This window comes from Porcisia hertigi, chromosome 1, assembly GCF_017918235.1.
Source record: "Porcisia hertigi strain C119 chromosome 1, whole genome shotgun sequence".
NCBI lineage: Eukaryota > Euglenozoa > Kinetoplastea > Trypanosomatida > Trypanosomatidae > Porcisia > Porcisia hertigi.
The window spans coordinates 178,984-200,609 of NC_090560.1; the positions used below are offsets into that span (position 1 = coordinate 178,984).

Consider the following 21,626-nt stretch of genomic DNA (forward strand, 5'->3'; position numbering starts at 1 on the left):
GAAGACAAGGAACCTCTCGGTTTGAGGCAAAGTGAGTGTGTATTGCCCCTCCCCCTCCCCACCCCACCCCCCACCCTCCTGCCTCTCCCTCCCTGCCCCTCCCTCCCGCCCACGCAACAGTCTATGTAGTGCTGGACGCATATATGTTCTATCTCTCTCTCTCTCTCCCTCCCACACACAGACACACACATATACATATACATGCACATATATAGAGAGAAGAGGAGGCCAAAAGGCGTTGATACAAACACCCGAGAGTGTTGATGGATTTTGTGCGAGACGATCGGGCTGCTGCCTCTGTTTGTTTGTGGACGTGGCGGCGCGGAGGGTGCTAGGAGCCTGGCGATGTCCTCGCCGGCAGACGCTGCATCCGGCGGAAGCGCCAGTGGTGGCCTCAGTCCCAACTCTCCCTCAGCCGCGCAGGATCACCAGCAGCCACCTGCCTTTTCTGTGTCACCGACAAACGACGGATTGGCTGCGGGCGGTCATCCGGCGCTACGACCCAACGCCTGCCCTCAGACGCCAAGGGCCGCCCTCTCCCCTGTCGCCGTGGACCCTCTCCAGGAGGCTATACGACTGACCAGAGAGTACCTCGCCCTCCATGAAGGTCCCGTGACCACTACAACCGGGAGAAGGAGGACAAGTGCCCCTGGGGGCTTTGAAAACTATCACGGCGAAGCCGTCACCTCACTCGCCGACCACCTGCCAGTCGAGGCAAGCGAAGCTGTGGTCGCCGCTTTGACTGCACCTACGAACGTGGCGGACGGCGATGGCGATGGCGACGGCGACGGCGGCGATCACGGTCGCATGAAGCGTACAAGTAGCAGCGAAGAGCTCAGTAGCAGCAGCACCAGCACCACACCCCAACGCTCACCGTCTCCGCATGGGCAAGCGCACGCGTCGAAGATGGCAGTCGCACTGAACCCGACGCTCACTCCGCCAGCGCGCGGGCGAGCGGTCACCGCACATCATCCAGGCAGTGAAAGCAGCAGTATGAGTGACCGAGGCATCCGCCACGGCAGCGGCGGCAGGTGCAAGGCAGCTGTCGTGCAGCTGGAGTCGGGCGCTGAAGACGCAGAAACAAATCGGGGTGGTGCCCGCCGTGCTCGCCACCGCAGCAGGCGCCGCAGAAAACGGCCCACCGCCGATATGCCACCGGCCACAGAGCAAAAAAAAAGTGACGGAAGCCTGGGGGTGGCCGACCACGCCGCCGCCGCAGCAGCTGGGGACTGCGACTATCAACCCGATGTCGAGAACGCCGAGCAGCTCGTCGCAGAGCGGATGCGACTGTTTCAGGATCAGCTTTCGGGTGTGGGGACGGGCAACGAGAACTCTTGTTGTGACGCAACCCGCTTGGTGCGTCGACCAGACCGCTTCCACTGCGGCCCAGTGCCCGCCTGGCTTCGAGTGTACAGCGATTCGCTTCTCTTCAACCGCCACCACCTCGATCGTGATGTTGCCGCAGCACGGAAGTCTGGCAGAGCCGGTCCGAAGCGGGGATGCTGCCGCGTGGGTGGCAACGCCGAGGGCCTTGCTCAACTACCAGCTGACGCTGTTGTGTTGCAGCTACGCAGCGACGTCGCGCGAGTGCGGCGATGGCGGGATGAGCTTAGTCGCAACACCCACACGTGCAGTATCCCTTCGCTTTTCTTTCCTGACGTGTACCCAGCACGCTTCGAGGTGTACCGTCCAGCGGAGCCAAACTGGGGCGCGGCCCCCGCCACCCCTCCCATGGCCAGTGAAACTGCGGCGGAGGCGAAGGCGGTGGGGGTGGGGGTGGAGACGGTGGTGGGTAGCGACGACGCTCAGGACAAGCGTCACGCCCCGCCGCCGTCGCCCCTGTCAACGCCCCCGCTTTCACACGCCATGGAGGCGAAGGACTTGCGGCGTTCGCTGTTGGCGCAGACGATACCCGTTTGGCGCCGCCACGGCGCGGCGATTAAGCTGCTGACGGAGCTGCTGGATCACCTCGAGGATCGACTGGACGCCTTCGAGGCGCAGCTCAAGGACCCGGTGCAAGGCTCGCTATTGATCCTTGCCGGCGCCCCAGCGTCGGCAGGGGTGGATGGCACGGTGGCGCACACGTGCCCGTCGGCGCTGGAGCGTGCCATCCGAACGACAATAGCAAACACAATGATGAGCGACGTCTTCGCCACGTCCTGGACGGCGTTGCCGAATCGAGGGCTGCGGCTCAGCGAAGCTCTCCGGCGGCGACAGACACCGCGCGTCCACGCCGACTACGTCACGGTGGTGGACGCGCGGCCTGTGTACGACTTTACGGTGCTGCAGACCCTGCGGCGTGTCGATGGCGTAGCGTCGTCAACACCAGGGGTGAGCCTTGTGTCTGTTGGACCTCATTATCAGCAATGGCGCGGTGGCGGCGAAGCCGGTTGTGCAGCGGCTGTTGGAGTGGACACACGCAGATCGTACTCGGTGCACGTCGACTATGTTCGCTTCGAACCTTGCTTGGAGAAAATAAGTTGCGCGAACGCCCTGGGCGCTGGCCTCGGGGCTGGGGATAGCGTGTCGCCGGCAGCGGGGGCGGGCGCTTCAGCTGCTGATGGCAGTAGTGAAGGCCACTCCAGCACCCTATCCAGCTCCGTGGATCCGCTGTCGAGCCTCCTGTTGGGCACCCACTCCAATATATTCTTTCCATGCGACGTCACCCCCAGCGGGGACGGTTCCACGACCAATCCCCACGCCGTCCTGAGCCTCGAGCAGCAACACGGCGACAAAAACCTGCACAGCAGAGCCATGGCTCTGCTGCTCGCACTCTCCGCGGCATCAGCTCGGAACGGCTTCGTCGCCTTCAATCCCGAAGAGTACCTCATCTCACTTCTATTGCAGTACTACGAAGAGTATCGCATCCTGCAGTTGAACCTGCTGCCCGTCCTCAAGAACCGCATCTTCTACCAAGAGCAGGTCCAGCAACTGCAGCGACAATCGAAGCGCAGCACCGACATTGATAATCTCCAGGAACGACTGGAGTCGCTGGCGCGGACGTCGGCGGATGTGGAGCGCGGCTTCCTGCATGCGATGATCCTCTTATGGAACTCCGTTCTCATACTGAGGCGGCAAAAACGGGGACAAGGGCAATATGGGGCTGAGACGCTGGACAATGCGACAACGGATGTACCCATCATTGTCGAGAGACGGCCCGGCCACCATAGAGGCCCAGGAGGGCAAGGACGACGCAGCCGGCGCAGCGAGAGCGCCAATCGCCATGGCAGCCACCACCACCCCTCCCCGACAAGGGCGGCGGTGGATATGCTGCCGCGCCGACCCATCCTCACTGCCGGGGTGTCGACCGAAGCAGTGGCACGAGAAGAAGCGGATGGTAAACAGCTCGAGGATACACACATCGCGACCTCGCCGGTGGTGCATCACGTGAACTATTGCGTTGTAGACGCTGGCAAAGCGGGTGGTGGTAGTGGTGGCGGCGGCGGCGACGACAACCGCGTCGGCACCGCCTGTCAGTTGCAGCAGCAACGTGACTCCCGTGCCCCTAGCCCCTCTTCCTTCAAACTCTTTTCTGGATCTCTACTTGGGCGGCGAGACCCGATGGTGGAAACGACATCAGCGGCTTCGGCGAGCACCTCATGTCTCCTCGCACCGGTAACACTAGTCCCCTTAGAAAGAACCGAGGGCCGCAGAAGCAGCGGCAGCGGTGGTGGTGGTGGTGGCGATGAGGAGTGTGGAGAAGAAGCTGCGCCGTCTCCGTGGCCACCCCAGCAAAAGCATCGGCATCACGAGTTTCGCTTCTTCTTGCGTCGCAGCGGCACGTTCAAGGAAACCCCCTACGTCGTTGGTGACGATCTCCTCGACTACGCTGCTGAGGTGGAGGGTACGGATGTACTGCGGTCCAGCAGACTGAGCGTCGGGGATTATGGTGGGGCGGGGGCGCCGATGCCTCGAGTAGTGGCTTGCGATGAGCTGGTGTACTTCCAGCTCGTCGTATTTGCGCGCTCGCGCGCATCGATGGTGCCGCAGTACGTCGGCTGCACCACACCGCGACCCATGACATCGGCGAAAGTTGTATTTTTCAACGAAACATTTGAGGTGCGGACGCTGCGCGAGCCAGCGGAGCTGCTGCTGCATCTCATCCCCATCACGGATGGCCCCTCGAAGCACACCGTCGTGTCCACCGTGCGGTTGCGGCCGACGCTGACGCGCACGTACACGCTGCTGCCACTGCAGCCGCCAACGGCGTTTTTCTTTCATGGGCGGCTCTTCGCGCGCCATCGGCGCGCGGCCTATGGCTCTAACGGCTCCGCAGCATCTACAGCGGCGGCGAGCACTGCGGTGCAGGGCGTGCTGGCCGTCTCGACGACGTGGACAAGCAGTCAAGGCATGACCATCCCACAAATCGAGCGTCTTTTCATAAGGGGAAGCGGCAACACGGGGACCGTGGCAGACCCACTCGACCCGCATTACCTCCCGCTATTGCGCATGCTGCGGGCCCACTATCGAGAGCAGGACATGAACCGCGTTCACGCAGTCGGTGGCGGCGCTAAAACTCCCTCGTCCTCGCGCCGAGGACACACTGCCGGCGCGGCGCGGCGCCGTGGCGCCGCAGCAGCGAGGAGTGTGCCATCCGCCCGAGTCCCGCATGACGACGTTTGTAGCAGCGCCGGTAGCCGTCACGCACACTCGAGTAGTACCCGCCGTGCCCGGAGCGCGGTGGCGAGCCTGCATGGGCGGCCCACGAGGTACAACTCCTTCGATCCTTGTGTAGGGATGCCCACTGGTCGGGCCTCTCACGGGCGCCTGAGTCGACTTGGCAGGGGGGAGAGAAGGCCGTTGCAAGACCACCCACCCTTTGGACATACGGCGGAGTGGGTACACAGCGCGGATGCTGCAGCAGGAGCAGGAGGCGCACCTGTGGCCGTAGGGAGGAGGAGTGGCCATGTGAGCAGCGACTGCTACGCTGTAGAAGAAACTCTGGAGCGCCTGCCGAGTGCCCGGTTGCGACACCTACACCGGCGATGGCTGATCCATGCCGACAAGATCAAGGCTGCCAACGAGGTTGAAGCGCGTCTCTTTGCGCGACCGATGGCGTTGGACGACGCAGAAACGTATCAACTGCAGAAGGAATTGAAGCGCATCGTCGAGAAGGAAGAAGTGGATTGGGCAAAGAGCCACGGGTCGGCAACAGGGACAGGAGGGGCGGTGTTGTTCGATGTCGCACACTACTACTCGGCGCCGTCGGCCATATCGGGGCTCACGCTAAGCCCTTTGCCGCGGGAAACAAAGTTGAAGCTGTGGCAGGAGCGACAGCGGCGACTGCTGCTCACCCTCAAGGCACGGCGCCACCTGACGGACGCCGAGAAATTCGAGACTGTGGTGCGAGTGCCAAAGCTGGCGCCGAAGCGCGTCTTTGACTTCACCCCACGGAGTCAACTGAATCCCCATCGCAAGCTGAGACCCAAAACAGAGGACATTGATCGCACTCTTCTGGCGCGTCGCCGCGACAGCCGGATCGTCATCCATATCATGAAGGCACACAACTTGCCCCTGCGCGCAGACGGCACGCTGCTGGAGCCGTTTGTGCAGGCCTGCTTCGTGTCCGAGGCAGCCTATACACGCAGCGAAGTGGGCAGCAACCCTTCGTGGTTCCAGTCGCTCGAGCTGCCCTTCCAGCCCCTAAACTTCGAGGAGGACACACTTGGGATGATCGACGATGATGTAATTATCTCACTCTACGACAAGTTTGAGGTGCAGATGGCGCCGTCCACCTCCACGACGGCGGCCGTGGCGCACGAGACGCACTACCGCACCGAGCGGCGCCTCATCGGCACCCTGCACATACCGTTCTACGCTCTGCATCAAGCGAGTCAGGCGCGCATCGAGGGTGTCTATCCTCTGCGCATGCCTCGTTGGCTCCTTGGCTACGACACGCTGCTCGCGTGCAATGAGGGCCTGGAGAGGGAGACGGCAGGGCAACGCGTCTTGCCTGGACGTGGTGCCCCGAGTGTCGACACCGCCACACCGGTAGCCAACCCGTTTGGCGGTGTTGAGCACGTCCCTGCGAATAGCGCTGGAGAGTCCTCGGTCAGCTTTAAAATGGAAGCCGGCAACAACCGCCAAACAATCGAGCCCACGGTGCAGCTGTACATGTCTCTCTGGCCCCCACTGCAGCGCGAGCCGCCCCCTGCACTCAGCCCCGCCGAGCTGACACGCAAAGTGGACAAGCTGATCGTGTCGCCGCAGCTGCGGTACCTACACCACGTAGCGCTTCGGTGGCAGCAGGCGGCCTTGAAGAGGGTCAAGGCGATTGGAAAAATGAACGCACAGGCCTCGACGCGGCATATCGAGCCCTTCGTCGCGTGCTCCACGGGGGATGTAATGCTGGTGTGCCGCTACCTCCTTCCGCGCGGTGGGCCCCCGCCACCGTCGGTGCGCACCGTGTACGAGGCCATCCGCTACGTCTCGCTGCTCCCGCTCGTGACAGACATGATGCCTTGTGGCGACAAGAATGTGTGGAGCACGAACGCGGAGCTGCTGGTGATGCGCTCAGGCGACTACGAGGAGCTGGCGATGCTGCTGGTGCACTTCCTGCGCCACTTGGCGCCGGACCGACCGACCTACGCCGTCCTTGGCAGCGGCACCATCTACAAGCAGACCATCCTGGTGCTCCACGCCTTCAATGACACGGAGTGGGTTCTCATCGACCCCCGCTCTGGCCGGATAGTGTCGGCTGGCAAGCCGTACGGCACCGCGCTGCGTGACGTGTACATGGTCGTCTCGCATGATCAGATCTGGGCGAACGTGCAGCTCTCGGGGTTCCCGCATCGCATGACTTGGGATCTGTCGAACCCGGCGCACTGGTTGCCGTGCTTCGACAAAACAAAAGACGAGGATATCGCTCGCTGCACACCCCACCTCTTCCCGATCCAGCGGGAAGCGCTGTCGTTCCCCCCGGCCAACCCGGTGAAGTCTCGCGAAGTCGAGTTGGAGCTGCGCGCTCTTTTGAAGAAAGCCCTGCTGACGTGGCGCAACAGCTGCCCCCCTGCGTACCACCGTGGCGTGGAGACGATCCTGCGAACGCTGTTAGTCTCTGCCGAGGAGGAGCGGTGTACGTACGGGTCGGCGTGGCGCAGCGACATCACGCTGAGCGCCGCGGCGCGGTTGAGCGAGTACTTTGGTGAGGAAGTCACGGGCGAGTTGGAGAAGAATAAAGGCGCAGCGCAACACCACCGTCACCACCACCACCACCGCCGCCGCCGCGCCAACAGCAGCGGGGCGGGCGCCGAGGAAGACAGGAGTGCAGGTGACGACACTGCCCTTCAACCATCAAACGCCGCCGCTGCTCCCTCCCGCGTGAACCCGCTGCGGCTGATCGGCTCACCTGTCATGGGCTCCTACAATCCATATGATCCACAGTTCCAGGAGCTGCTGCAGGGAGTCTTCGAATGTGCAGTGCACGAGGTGAGCACGAGCGACGTGAGCTTCGCCATTGGCACATACGTGAAGAGCTACACGGATGACGTATGCGCCATGTGGGCCTTTGTGGTCGCCATCTGTCGCACGTGATCGCATTCCAATGATTGGGGAGGGGAGGGGGGGGGGGGGCTGTATAAACATAGAAAATAGACCGAACGGAAGACGACGACGACGACGCCCCCCCCCCCACGCCTCCCACCCCACCTCCCCACTCCCTCCTCCCTGCCCACACACACACACACACACACACACACGGAAAAAAAACGGAAGAGAAAGAGGCGGTGGCTGGATCAAAACAACGAACAACATAAACCTTTAAAAAGGTAAAGTGAAGCGTGGAATGCTGAGGCAGCACTCCTCTCTCTCTCCCTCCCTCTCAACCCATCATCACCTCCACCACCACCCGGAGGTGGTGGAGGTGATGGTGATGCGCACCTGCACAATACGCACCGACGACTCCTTCACCCCCTTCCTTCTCCCCCCCTCGCTCCCCCACACACACACACGCGCGTTGAATAGGGGAGAAAAAAAAAAGAGAGAGGATGATGATGATGATGTAAGAAAAATGATGTCCAAGGCTGCCTTCATGATACAGGAGAGCGTACGCCGTAACTACCTCATGATCACCGATGTCTGTCACCCCACCACCTTTTTCGTGCGTGGCCGCCTTCCTTTCCCGCAAGGTATGATGGCCATTGCGACACTCTTCAAAAATCAGTGTCCGGCGGATGTCTACGCACACCCATACTTTATCGAAAAGCAGAGCGACCCAGCCCAGCCGTCACCACAGCTGCACCTGACAGAGGAATCACAAGGTATCATGAAGGTAATGAGCGGCCTCCGCTACATGCGAGACGACAACGCGAAGCTCGACAACACGATGGTGGTCGTGACCGACTACAAGGTCGAGGTGGAGGGGCGCATGCCATGCATGCCGCAGGCAACGTTGACGGTGCCGGCTGGGCCGACGATCGCACCAGCGCAGGATGTGAGTGGCAGAGGTGCCCCAGGATGCCACTCCCTCGCTGGCAAGTCCGCGAGAAGTTCATCGGGGCTCACGCTGGAGCAGCGCGCCATGCTGCGGCGCACCGTTCACCACGTTGCTCGGACCCCTGGCGGCAGCGGTGGTAGCAATGCCGGCTTGGGTCTCGGTGGCACACGCAACAGCCCCTACACGGCTTCCTCAAAGTGGTCAACAACGCCATCTACGGCGTCGTCGGTGTACACCAGTGTGAACGTTGGTGAGGAGGCGCGCACTGCCAAGGCCATTCACCCACACATGGCCAGCAGTGGTGGCACTGGCGTTGGTGCGGCCGCGATGCTCCGAGTGACGCCGGGCTACTCTACCTTTCCCACGCCGGAGGACTGCGCGACGGATGTGTGGATGTCGTACCGCTATCTCAAGGCCGCCATCTTTGGTCGGCGCGAGCTGGAGGAGACCGGAGAAGACAACCCGACGCGTCGCGTAGACGTCTCAGCGCTGTTTGAGAAGCGCATTGGTGGCTACACCGTCGTGTACAACCCCATCGAGGTCGACGAACGAACGTTTGCGGAGCTCCTTCTAAAATTGCAGCGGGAGGAGCGCGTCGTTAAAGCGATCGTCGTGCCGACGCGACAGGCGTGGCGTCAGCTGCAAGTGTGGGCAGACATCTTCCCTGATGCGGAGCTGATCACCAGCGGCGAGGTACCGCTGCTACCGGCGGTGTCAATGTCCCCCTTTGGTGACAGCAACAGGAGAGCATCGGCGGACTGCGCCATCGTCTCACAGCAACACACCGCGAAGCCTATCAAGAGTGTGTCCGCCACCCCGTCTGAACCTTCCTCCTCTGTAGCTACGCCGGCAACCGAGTGGCGCGGCGGGTGTCAGAACATGGGCGACGGCATAACGGGGCTATCGTTCCCTGAAGTCGACTTGGAGGCGGAGATGTCGCTTGAGCGGCAGGGCGCCGAGGAGGCAGCCGCGAAGGCGAAGGCCACGGCAGAGGCGGCGGTAGTGGCAGCGCCACGTGAGCGTGAGCATGGTACGAGTGTTCGAGGAGCGAACGAAGACGAAGAGGAAGAGGAAGGCGACACGGCAGCCGAGCGATCGCAACAGGCGATGCTGCGCCGGCAGCAGCAAAAGCTGCAGCTGCGACAGGAGATGCGCGCTGCGGCTGTGCGGGGGCGTGCCAGCTCTGTGACAGCCGCGTCCTCAGAAAACACTCGCGACGACGGTGGCGACCCCGTTGACGTACTGTGGCGCGACTCCACCTTCTTCACAGAGAAGCGTGCGCAGGCTATAGGGCTGCGCGAGGGCGATGCGTGGCGTCTCCACATCCTGTCGCCACGTACTTCGTCGCCGACGGAGCCACCAACGGAGGTTCTCCGCCTCACCCCCTCAATTGAGCTACTCCGCATCCCTGGCGACACCACAACGGAGGAATATGTGATGTTTGACGCGAACAGTGACAGTCTTGCGTGCACCGATTTATATCATGGCGAGTACGCCGACCTCGACCCGGCAAACTCATGGATGTGCCGTGTGTGGTTCAAGTTCATGAAGCATGGCGATTACAAGCGGACGGACTTGGTCCCACGGTACAAGTGGCTGCAGGTGCTGCAACAACAGTCACTGTCCATGATCCAGTCGGCCCTCGACGACCTGACACGTCAAAGGCCGATCAAGTGTATCCTCAGCGCGCACGGCACACCGCCGCTAGACGGCATCGACGCGGTCAACACACTGCGAGGTCAATGGAATCTGCCACCGCTGCACCCCACGGAGCGGCCACGGAGTTGGCGCAAGTGAAAAGGAGGAACGATGGTCTCAAACGGATTCACCACACACTGCTGTCATGTCCGCCACCCCCTCCCCTCCCCCTCCCCTCCCTCGCCACTGTTCGCACACAGAGCTGCGCTGATCACACACACAAAACAGGGGGGGAGGGGGGAAGAGAAGAAGGGGAGATGTCTGTGACAAGTATCGACATTTGAATTTGAAGACATGCGAGAGAATTGAAAGGAGAGAGACACCACAGCGAGGGGGGGGGGGGCTCGATCGCTCTCACCATCACCCCGACACGCAGCACCATGGGAGGGACGTGACCCCGCAGTGCATAGTCGTTTGCGGTGTGCAGATGCCGCTGTCCTGTCAGACCGACTTGTATTCATGTTCAGCGGAGTGTCGATACAGCCTAGAGGCCAGGTGGGACGTTCGCATACAAAGGTCACATGGCGCCGTAACTCTCTTTTCTCGGCGATCACTCTGTAGACACACACATGCATGATTCCCCCACCCCCTCCCTCCCTTGGCTCTCCGAATCCCTGGAGTCTCGAGTGACTTTGGTGTCACTGCTGTGGTTGTTGTGTCTGTGGGCACGCTAGAATGCTAGCTGCATCCCCCTTTTCCCATACTCGCCCCCCCCTCCCCCTCTCGTGTTCTCTGTTTCGCACACGCCGACACACACACACACATACATACACACAGCCAACCATATCGCTTCCCAGCATGTCCATGCAGTGGCGTGAGGGTGTTGGCGGCGGTGGTGGTCGCGGCTCGGGCGACGGGTCCCGCTCCTTCTCAGGATGCAGCGGTCACTGCAACCAATCCAGTAGCCTCCGCCGCAGCACTGGCAACATTTTTCCGATGAGCCTCACGCGAGACGTTACCAACAGCCGACATGCGACTGGGGCGAACGCCCGATTCGAGTGGCTACGGCCCTGGCGTACTCCACAAGACTGTCGCGAGGGCGGCTTAGCTCTCCTGCACACCATGCAAGAGATCGTGGAGAGTGCACAGCGGGCGAGGCACACAAGTGTGAATGAGCGTTGTGCTCAAGACGCCACCGGCAGCCCAGCGGAGTCGACGACGGTCTCGGACCAAGGCTCGCAACTGTCTCCTCTCTCGCCGCGCGCAGGGAGGCACACTGGCAACGATCACGCCAAATCTCTGGACAAGTCGCTACGCCCCTCGATGCACAGGGAAAGCAACCAGACCCCAGAGCCGATGTTGGTGCACGATGGTGCCGACGCAAGTGCCGTACTCGCCAGCGAGGCCATAGTGCTGGATAAAATGCCTCACAGTCTTAGCGGCGACTCTCTTTGCACGTCGCAGATGGGGCTTGACGACATGGCAGACCGCACCACGATTCCCAGTGTCAATGCTGGCACTACTGTCCTCTCTGCCACCGACAGAGGCTGTGCGGAGTCGGCCGCCACGAGCACGCTAGACGTCTCTAGAGAAAGGTTGTTGTCGCAGCAGCAGCAGCAGCAACAGGAGCAGCAGCAACATCATCACGGTAGGAGCAGCCATCAAATCAGTGCCAGCAGGGTCCGCGAGAATCATATCGAAAGCCCATCCGCCGGCGACGATGGCGCGCCGAGCATGGCGCCTGCGATGGATGTCGAAGAAGGCGCAGCAGCAGCGGTAGCGGTGGCGACGGCGGCTACGGAGGCAACACCGAGAGCCGTGGTGCCACTTGCGACGCCGCTGGCGTCCTCCTCCCCGGCTACCGCCCCACCGCCGCCGCTGGTGGTGCCGACCATTCCGAACTTCTCGGAGATCATAGCAAGGCAGGAGATAGTCCGTCAACGCCAGCACGAGCAGCTGCAGCAGCACCCCCACCCCCGCAGTGAGGCCGCGCAGCGCAAGCGCTGTGCCTTGGCCAGCGACGACGACGACGACAAGGACGATGGTGCACGTAGTCCTCACTCCACGTTCCAAATCTCCCCGGGCGGCGAGTACGACCAGACGGCACGACCTGGCGGCTCGCGGCATCACCCGGTCATGAGCGACGATGGAAGAGACAGCGACAGCGAAGTGAACACGTACCAGACCTCCCCTTGAGCAGCGACGCTACGTGACTGGAAAGGAGAGGCGGGCGGGGGGGAGGGGGAGTGGGGGGGTGCCACATCGCACCAGCGTGTGATGCGCCTCCCAAGGCATTCGGCACTGGTCGCAACTGCCGGGTCTTGGCTCGGCATCGACCTCGAACTCCACTCACCCCTTATACCGCGTCGCTGCACCACTAGCATCATCCAGCGGTCCAATATTTTGGGGGGAGGGAGGGATAGATGGAGAGAGGGATATCGTAAGCCTCAACCAAGCAGCACATTGTTCCAAGCAGCTGCAGCTGCAGCACGCGCTACCTCGCCGTAGATCTCCTTCTTGTGCCTTACAACCTTCCCCCTACGCCTTCACTGTGGGAGGACGCCTCTGGGGGGACACACACATGAGGGGCCTGACCACCACGAACGCGATGCGTTGTTCTCCGTTCGCGCTGCTGCTGCTGCTGCTGCTGCCCCCACCCCACCCCTCTCCCCCTCCAAACTCCTCTCGTCCTGTAAAGTAGAGCAGGTTGACTCCCCACCCGAGAAGAGCACCTCATGGGTTTCTCACATGGCAGTGGACCGAAGAGCCGATTCTCATCTCTGCATGGGGGGAGAGGGAGGGGAGAAGGGCGGAGGGAGGGGGAGGGCAGAGGGAGGGGGCCACCGTACTGCTCTGTAGTCCGACAATCGAAGTGAAGGATGTGTCGACCCCTTTTCTATCTTGGATACTCAATGAATCCCCCCACCCCCACCCACCTGCTGCCACTTATCGCGCATCATCACTGCACGTCGGCGTCAGCGTCGTCGTCGTCGTCGTCGCCCCGGTAGCCTCAAAAAAAAAAGAGAGGTGTACCCACACCTCAACCAAAAGGAAGGGAGAGGAGGAGGGGAGAGGGGGAGGAGGACAAAATCGAAGTCCGCGATAAAAGGTAAACCGTTGTCACACGAGGCAGGGTGGCGGGGGTTGATCTCTGTCCCCCTCGCCTCTTGCACCAAGGGTCGCACCTGAGACAATGTATTGTAATCTACACCGCGCCGGCGCGCACCCGCTTCCGTGTGGAGGTCCTTCCCTCCTCCCCTCTCCACCCCACCCCCGGGCCCTGTCGTTGAAAGCGACGACAGCCTCCGGTGCTGCACCGTGCCGCTCTCGACACACGGGAGCCGACTTTTTATTATGTAAGCCCCTCCGCCGACATGGAGGGAGGGGTGGGGTGGGGGGACGTGCGGTTCGATGAAGGCTGCGTGGTTCGGCCGCACGCGCGCATGTGTGTCCCAATGGGGAGGGGAGGGGGGAGGGGGGATCGACTTCACATTGGGGGGCCCTTCGGGCCTTTTCGAGGACTTCTCCGAGTTCGTTTATTTGCGACGGCGCCCGCCTGCCGCTGCCTCTCCCAGCGGCAGGCGGGCGGAACGCTAGACTCTTGCGCAACCGCAAGCCACGTCTACGCTGCTCTATTGAGACAGCCCTCGTCGGCGCCACCGCAGCAACTCCATCGGCAAGTGCAACATCTTGTATGCCTTCGCCTCTGTACAAATGACGCTGCCGCAAAAACCGTCGTCGAGCCTGTCTGGCTCGCCAGCACTGCAACAGCCGCAGCAACGGCTCTTGAAAAAACTACAACGTCGTCACGATGCACAGCAGCGTGTCCCCTGCTGGCACTGCGGATGCTGGACCGTTGGATAACTCGATCGAGCGTGGTTGGCCCCACAGGCAGCGGCCCCTCTCACCCCCGTCGCATTCCCTGCTGGATATCTCGCCGTCACTCATTGCACAGATCAACTCCACCAAACCCGCTGCAGGGGGGCACGGTCGATGAAGACAACGACGACGATGCCGCTGACAACCTCAGACACACACACACACACACACACAGGGACTACAACCGCAAGCCCTCTCCATCTCTCCGTCTGGTGCCGGTGATTGTGCTGCGGGTGAGGGGCGCACCCTTGCCGACCACCTCTTCGCCTGCGGTGTCCAGCACTGTGTGACCTCGAGTGCGCCCCCAGCACGTCGTCTTCATCTCCTCTGGCACAGCTCACCCGGGGCGGTGCCGCGGTGACGAGCAACCTTCGGTGTGCCTCCCTTTGGCATTCGAAGTGTCGCGGAGCTGCCGGTGGCGATCGTACGCATCGCTGACGAGGCAAAAAAAAAAAACAGGCCGACCGACGACGACGACGACGACGAGAATTCTGAAAACAACACCAACCGTGTCACGTATTGGCAACTTGGTTTTATCGTCCTGGGAGCGCCCGGAGGCTGCTGCAGCGGCGGTGTGGAAGCGTTACGTCTCTGCCGTTCGCCCATATCTCTACTCTCACGGAGAGACGCGCATTGTCACTGAGGGTAGTGCGTCTGTGTCGCTACTACATACATGCGCATCTCGACGATCCCGGATATTGCAGCCGGTGGAGGCGCAGTACTACGGCCCCGCTTAGCTGGAGAGAGAAAAAAAGAAAATGCAACAGAATCGTAAACCTGAACACAACACCAAGCACCGTTGCTTATTCTGTGTGTGTGTGTGTGTGTGTGTGTGGCAGTGACGTCCTCTGCACATACGTGTTATGGTACATGCCGTCCCTTCCTCTCCATCACCCTCGACCACTTCGACACCCCCACCTCCTCTGTCTCTCTGCGAACGTTCGCACGCACGCACGCCCACTCACCCGCCCGACACCCGCCAACGCACACGCAGTTGATTTTCGCCTTCCGAATAGCTCTCTTTTTTTTTGTATTTGTTTGTGTCCCACCCAACAGCACACCGTCGATCTCAATCATGTCGCAGCAGGATAAGGTTGCCCCGCAGGACCAAGATTCCTTCGTCGATGACCAGCCCGGTGTCCGCCCGATCCCGTCCTTCGACGACATGCCGCTGCACCAGAACCTCCTGCGTGGCATCTACTCGTACGGTTTCGAGAAGCCGTCCAGCATCCAGCAGCGCGCCATCGCCCCGTTCACGCGCGGCGGTGACATCATTGCGCAGGCCCAGTCCGGTACCGGCAAGACGGGCGCCTTCTCCATCGGCCTGCTGCAGCGTCTGGACTTCCGCCACAACCTGATCCAGGGCCTGGTGCTCTCCCCGACTCGCGAGCTGGCCCTGCAGACGGCAGAGGTGATCAGCCGCATCGGCGAGTTCCTGTCGAACAGCTCCAACTTCTGTGAGACCTTTGTCGGCGGCACGCGCGTGCAGGATGACCTGCGCAAGCTGCAGGTTGGCGTCATCGTCGCCGTGGGCACGCCCGGTCGTGTGTCCGACATGATCAAGCGCGGCGCGCTGCGCACCGACCCCCTGCGCGTGCTAGTGCTGGACGAGGCCGATGAGATGCTGTCTCAGGGCTTCGCGGACCAGATTTACGAAATCTTCCGCTACCTGCCAAAGGACATCCAGGTTGCGCTCTTCTCCGCCACGATGCCAGAGGAGGTTCTGGAGCTCACCAAGAAATTCATGCGCGACCCCGTACGCATTCTCGTGAAGCGTGAGAGCCTGACGCTGGAGGGCATCAAGCAGTTCTTCATCGCCGTAGAGGAGGAGCATAAGCTGGACACGCTGATGGACCTGTACGAGACGGTGTCGATTGCGCAGTCTGTCATCTTTGCCAACACGCGCCGCAAGGTGGACTGGATTGCCGAGAAGCTAAACCAGAGCCACCACACCGTGAGCAGCATGCACGCTGAGATGGCCAAGAGCGACCGCGAGCGGGTCATGAACACGTTCCGCAGCGGCAGCTCCCGTGTGCTCGTCACCACCGACCTGGTAGCCCGCGGTATCGACGTGCACCACGTGAACATCGTCATCAACTTCGATCTGCCGACGAACAAGGAGAACTACCTGCACCGTATTGGTCGCGGCGGTCGTTACGGCCGTAAGGGTGTCGCCATCAACTTCGTGACGGAGAAGGATGTGGAGCTGCTCCACGAGATCGAGGCGCACTACCACACGCAGATCGACGAGCTGCCGGTCGACTTCGCCGCCTACCTTGGCGAATAAACGAGCCTTCGTCCTCCACCCTCGAACCCTCCCTCATCCCTCCCACCCACCCACCCCCCTCCCAACGGGGAAGCCCCGCTGCTTCATCCGTTGTGATGCCGGTGCCCCAACTCCCACCAACACATTAACCAATACGGGAGGGGGTGTGGTGGTGAGGGGAGGGGGGATCACGGGGAGATAGTCTCAAGCATCGGCCACTGAGTGTTGTTCCCTTCCAGCGTTCTCGCCGTTCTTCTGTGCACCATCACGAGCACACACACACACACATATATATATAAATATATACACAAGGGATCACTGGAAGCCTTCTGGACAACGTAGGCTCTCGCTTGTTGGCTCGCTTTGCAGATCCCATTAGAGGCACTCTGCACCTAGAGCCGTCTTTCCATTCTCCTCGTCTATCAACTTCTTGGCTTCGCGCGTGTGTGTGTGTGTGTGTGTGTGGAGAGGTGGGGTGGGGGGAGGGGAGGGGAGGGGAGGGGTGGGTATCTAAACTCGCGGCAGGTGTGCATCATCATAATTGCAGTGTATACGGTCGGTGACAAAAATCGGTGTCGACGTTGTGTCCGTGTGTGTGTGTGTGTGTGTGTGTGTGTGACGTGCGGGCGGTGTGTGTCCGTGTGACGATTTTTTCTTTTTTAATTACTATGGATGGACTGGAGGGGAGGGGGGAGGAGGAGGAGGACGCATGTTCCGATGCACGCAACGTATGGTATACATGTGAATATACACTTTTGTGGTGTCTCTCGAAAGTGCCCGGTGTCTCCTACGCCCCGCCCCCCACCCCCCTCCCCCTACCCGCCACTCCACTCCACTCCACACACACACACAAAAAAACACCAAAAAAAAAGAGGGGAAAAATCAACAATTATTTTTATTTCGTTATTTTTAGGGGGACAAAAAAAATGAAAAAATGAAAAGTAAATGAGGAGAGCGGAGGGGGGGGAGGAGGGAGGAGGGGGAGAGAGAATGGAAGAGAGTGGGGGGGAGGGGGAGGGAAGAGTGAAGGGGGGGAGTCAATCCGATCAACTATATATATATATATATGATTGTGTGTGTGTGCGTGTGTGTACATTTGGCTGCCGATCCAGTATAAACCACGGGCGGCAGCAACAGCAGCAACCCCCCTCCCCCTCCTCCCTCCCTCACGCCTCTCCCCCCCCCCTCCCTCACGCCCCTCCCCCCTTTTCTTTCACACGTCCTCTTGTTCTCCTCGGGAAATGAATTTAAACTACACGCTCCGTGTACACTCGCCGCCGTCTCCTCCCGACCCCCTGCATCCACTTCTGCATCCCTCCAGGCGCAGAGAGAGAGAAAAGAGCGAGTACATTTTATTCTTCAACAAGGAGGAGGGGGCGCAGGAGGGGGAGGGGGAGGGAAGAGGGGGGAAGGCGACGTATTTTCGTACGACACAGAAAAGATCGTTTATTATTTTTAAAAACTCTCCCGATGACTTTAAAAAAAAAAAGTGAGTGTACCACTTACTAGAAATATAAATTAATAATGTACATGTACATATATATATATTATATAAGAAATGGGGGGACTTCAGTCCGCGCCCTCCCCCCCCCACCTCCTTCTCCTTTGCAACCCCGCGCACGCATGGGGGGGGGGGGGGATGTACACGAAGCATGCGCTCTCGTGCACGTGTGTGTGTGTGTGTGTGTGTGTGTGTGTGTGGCAGTGACGTCCTCTGCACATACGTGTTATGGTACATGCCGTCCCTTCCTCTCCATCACCCTCGACCACTTCGACACCCCCACCCCCTCTGTCTCTCTGCGAACGTTCGCACGCACGCACGCACGCACACTCACACTCACCCGCCCGACACCTGCCAACGCACACGCAGTTGATTTTCGCCTTCCGTATAGCTCTCTTTTTTTTGTATTTGTTTGTGTCCCACCCAACAGCACACCGTCGATCTCAATCATGTCGCAGCAGGATAAGGTTGCCCCGCAGGACCAAGATTCCTTCGTCGATGACCAGCCCGGTGTCCGCCCGATCCCGTCCTTCGACGACATGCCGCTGCACCAGAACCTCCTGCGTGGCATCTACTCGTACGGTTTCGAGAAGCCGTCCAGCATCCAGCAGCGCGCCATCGCCCCGTTCACGCGCGGCGGTGACATCATTGCGCAGGCCCAGTCCGGTACCGGCAAGACGGGCGCCTTCTCCATCGGCCTGCTGCAGCGTCTGGACTTCCGCCACAACCTGATCCAGGGCCTGGTGCTCTCCCCGACTCGCGAGCTGGCCCTGCAGACGGCAGAGGTGATCAGCCGCATCGGCGAGTTCCTGTCGAACAGCTCCAACTTCTGTGAGACCTTTGTCGGCGGCACGCGCGTGCAGGATGACCTGCGCAAGCTGCAGGTTGGCGTCATCGTCGCCGTGGGCACGCCCGGTCGTGTGTCCGACATGATCAAGCGCGGCGCGCTGCGCACCGACCCCCTGCGCGTGCTAGTGCTGGACGAGGCCGATGAGATGCTGTCTCAGGGCTTCGCGGACCAGATTTACGAAATCTTCCGCTACCTGCCAAAGGACATCCAGGTTGCGCTCTTCTCCGCCACGATGCCAGAGGAGGTTCTGGAGCTCACCAAGAAATTCATGCGCGACCCCGTACGCATTCTCGTGAAGCGTGAGAGCCTGACGCTGGAGGGCATCAAGCAGTTCTTCATCGCCGTAGAGGAGGAGCATAAGCTGGACACGCTGATGGACCTGTACGAGACGGTGTCGATTGCGCAGTCTGTCATCTTTGCCAACACGCGCCGCAAGGTGGACTGGATTGCCGAGAAGCTAAACCAGAGCCACCACACCGTGAGCAGCATGCACGCTGAGATGGCCAAGAGCGACCGCGAGCGGGTCATGAACACGTTCCGCAGCGGCAGCTCCCGTGTGCTCGTCACCACCGACCTGGTAGCCCGCGGTATCGACGTGCACCACGTGAACATCGTCATCAACTTCGATCTGCCGACGAACAAGGAGAACTACCTGCACCGTATTGGTCGCGGCGGTCGTTACGGCCGTAAGGGTGTCGCCATCAACTTCGTGACGGAGAAGGATGTGGAGCTGCTCCACGAGATCGAGGCGCACTACCACACGCAGATCGACGAGCTGCCGGTCGACTTCGCCGCCTACCTTGGCGAATAAACGAGCCTTCGTCCTCCACCCTCGAACCCTCCCTCATCCCTCCCTCATCCCTCCCCCCTCCCAACGGGGAAGCCCCGCTGCTTCATCCGTCGTGATGCCGGTGCCCCAACTCCCACCAACACATCAACCATCTTGTTCCGCGAAGAGACGAGTCGTCACAAGCTGGGGAACGACAATCAGAGAATGTGGGGCTTGCCTACCGAAAAAAAAAGAGGGGGGCGTGGAAGAAAAAGAGGGAGGCGGGGCAGGAGGCGACGAGACAAATGCGTGCGCGTGTGTGTGTGATGTCTGTGTCAGTCTCTATTATATCTGGCATGCTGCATGCCACTCTTCCCGTCTCTTCATCTGCTCATCAGTGAACGTTGTGCCCAAAAGAAGACGGTGAAGGTTGTTGTTTTTTGCTTTATACACCTCTGTCTGTCTGTCTGTGTGTGTGTGTGTGTGTGATGTTGACTTGGGTGCTGGGTGTGACCTCTTCCGAAGGTGTGCTTGTTCTGTGTGTGTGGGCGGCGGTGGCGGCGGCGGGTGGTGGTGGTTGGGAAGGGGGGAGAAGAAGCCCCACAGTCGCAGTGATCACATGTATATACATATATATATATGTATATATATTAGGTTGGGTCACATTGCACATAAAGCTACTAAGAATGAGAATAAAAATCAAAAAAATGAGGCGGAGGGAAGAGGTGCAACGAAAAAGAAGACTGCCCACACACCGGTAGGGAGAGAGAAGGGAGCACCACCCCCCCCCACCCCACACACACACACACACACACACACGCACGCACACACATATTATATATAAATATATATTACAGAGGGAGGCAAACTGAGTGAAAGATGAAGACATATACAGAGAAAGAAATAGAGAGCGCGCGTGTGTGTGTGTGTTTCATTCTATGCGGTGTTGTGGTGCACCCGTGGCTGTCTCTCTTGTGTCTCGGCTCTCTCTCTCTCTCTTTGCGTCCCGCTCCACGCCACATCACCGCCCGCCTTCTCTACCACCACCACTCCCCAATACACACAATACGCATTTCAATATATATATATATATTACACTCGACCTCATTTGTTGTTGTCTGTGTGTGTGTGTGTGTGTGTGTGCGTGCGTGTGTGTGTGTGTGTTGTTGTTGTTGTTCATTTCTATGATGATTTTTATCTCGTATGGAAAAGAAAAAAATGGTGAAAAATAACTTTAACTCCAAAAAATATATATAAGCTGCCCCGGGTGTGTGTGGTCAAAAACCCTCAAGCCCACACCCACGCACTCGTGCGGGTATACACATTTTTTGTTCTTCCATTGAAACGAATGGAGTAGGGAGGTGCGAAGTGGGTGGGTGGGTGGGTGGGTGAGAGAGAGGGGGGGAGGGGGAAGGAGGCGGAGGGGATGTCTGTGGTCGTCTTCACTGATGCCGATATGTGTTGCCTTCCACGCATTGCCATGCGTACCAGACAGGGGGGGGGGGGTCCCCCACCCCACCCGGTCTCGCCCCCCCCCCTCTCTCTCCTCACACACACACACACACACACCTTCCTCCCTTTTTTCATTCTTCATCCTCTGTGATGTTTACGTGACCGCGTGTCTGGTGAATATTTCTCTCAGAATCTTCGAAGAAAAAACAAAAATATTATTATTATTATATAATAATAATAAAGGGGGAGACTTTGTTGTACTCAGCAAACAACTGGAGCCACAATGTGTGTGGACACTCTTCCTTCTCCCCCTCCCCCCCCCAGTTCACACACACACAAAAAAAAAAAAGAGAGGGTATTTGTTTGTATTCGTGTGTGTGTGTGAACTGGGGGGGGGGGGCGGAGGAGGAAAGGGGGGGAAGGGAGTACATATATATATATATATACCTCTATATATATATATACTCACGTCGAGGAGCTGATGAAGAATGGTGTGATGGAACGTTTGCTGAAGCTGTGATGTCAAAACTGGACACTCCCGGTGCACGTGCAAGAAGAGCACACACCACACTCACGCACACCCACAGTACATATTCTATACGGGACAAGGGAGAGAGTGTATATGATCCGCCGAACTCGTCAGGTGTACTCCCTCTTCCCCTCTTCCCCTCCCTCGTTGCCTTTTTTGGAGCTGCTGTTATTGGGACTTGGAGATGACCTGGCTCCAGATCCGGACACACACACACGCACACCAGCAGACAGAGATCACCCTCTGACATTACTATTTTTTTTCTCCAACATCCAGCGGCCTGCGGGCGGCGGTGGCGACGGCGGCAT

The 21,626-nt window shown here is 59.8% G+C and overlaps 5 protein-coding genes across 5 annotated transcripts; all 5 read left to right on the plus strand.

Annotated features, from left to right (window-relative positions):
• Nucleotides 1-1,149: 1,149 nt before the first annotated feature.
• On the plus strand, nucleotides 1,150-7,533 carry JKF63_07850 (uncharacterized protein; the record flags this gene model as incomplete). Its single annotated transcript, XM_067903778.1, has 1 exon — nucleotides 1,150-7,533. The coding sequence occupies one exon, from the start codon at nucleotides 1,150-1,152 to the stop codon at nucleotides 7,531-7,533; it is 6,384 nt and encodes a 2,127-aa protein (XP_067760037.1).
• Nucleotides 7,534-8,008: 475 nt separating this feature from the next.
• JKF63_07851 (uncharacterized protein) lies at nucleotides 8,009-10,231 on the plus strand (the record flags this gene model as incomplete). The annotated part of the gene is made up of 1 exon (XM_067903779.1): nucleotides 8,009-10,231. The coding sequence occupies one exon, from the start codon at nucleotides 8,009-8,011 to the stop codon at nucleotides 10,229-10,231; it is 2,223 nt and encodes a 740-aa protein (XP_067760038.1).
• A 1,587-nt stretch (nucleotides 10,232-11,818) lies between these two features.
• On the plus strand, nucleotides 11,819-12,268 carry JKF63_07852 (uncharacterized protein; the record flags this gene model as incomplete). The annotated part of the gene is made up of 1 exon (XM_067903780.1): nucleotides 11,819-12,268. The coding sequence occupies one exon, from the start codon at nucleotides 11,819-11,821 to the stop codon at nucleotides 12,266-12,268; it is 450 nt and encodes a 149-aa protein (XP_067760039.1).
• Nucleotides 12,269-15,026: 2,758 nt separating this feature from the next.
• On the plus strand, nucleotides 15,027-16,238 carry JKF63_07853 (uncharacterized protein; the record flags this gene model as incomplete). The annotated part of the gene is made up of 1 exon (XM_067903781.1): nucleotides 15,027-16,238. One exon carries the CDS (start codon nucleotides 15,027-15,029, stop codon nucleotides 16,236-16,238), a length of 1,212 nt encoding a protein of 403 aa, XP_067760040.1.
• Nucleotides 16,239-18,167: 1,929 nt separating this feature from the next.
• Nucleotides 18,168-19,379, plus strand: JKF63_07854 (uncharacterized protein; the record flags this gene model as incomplete). The annotated part of the gene is made up of 1 exon (XM_067903782.1): nucleotides 18,168-19,379. One exon carries the CDS (start codon nucleotides 18,168-18,170, stop codon nucleotides 19,377-19,379), a length of 1,212 nt encoding a protein of 403 aa, XP_067760041.1.
• Nucleotides 19,380-21,626: the final 2,247 nt, after the last annotated feature.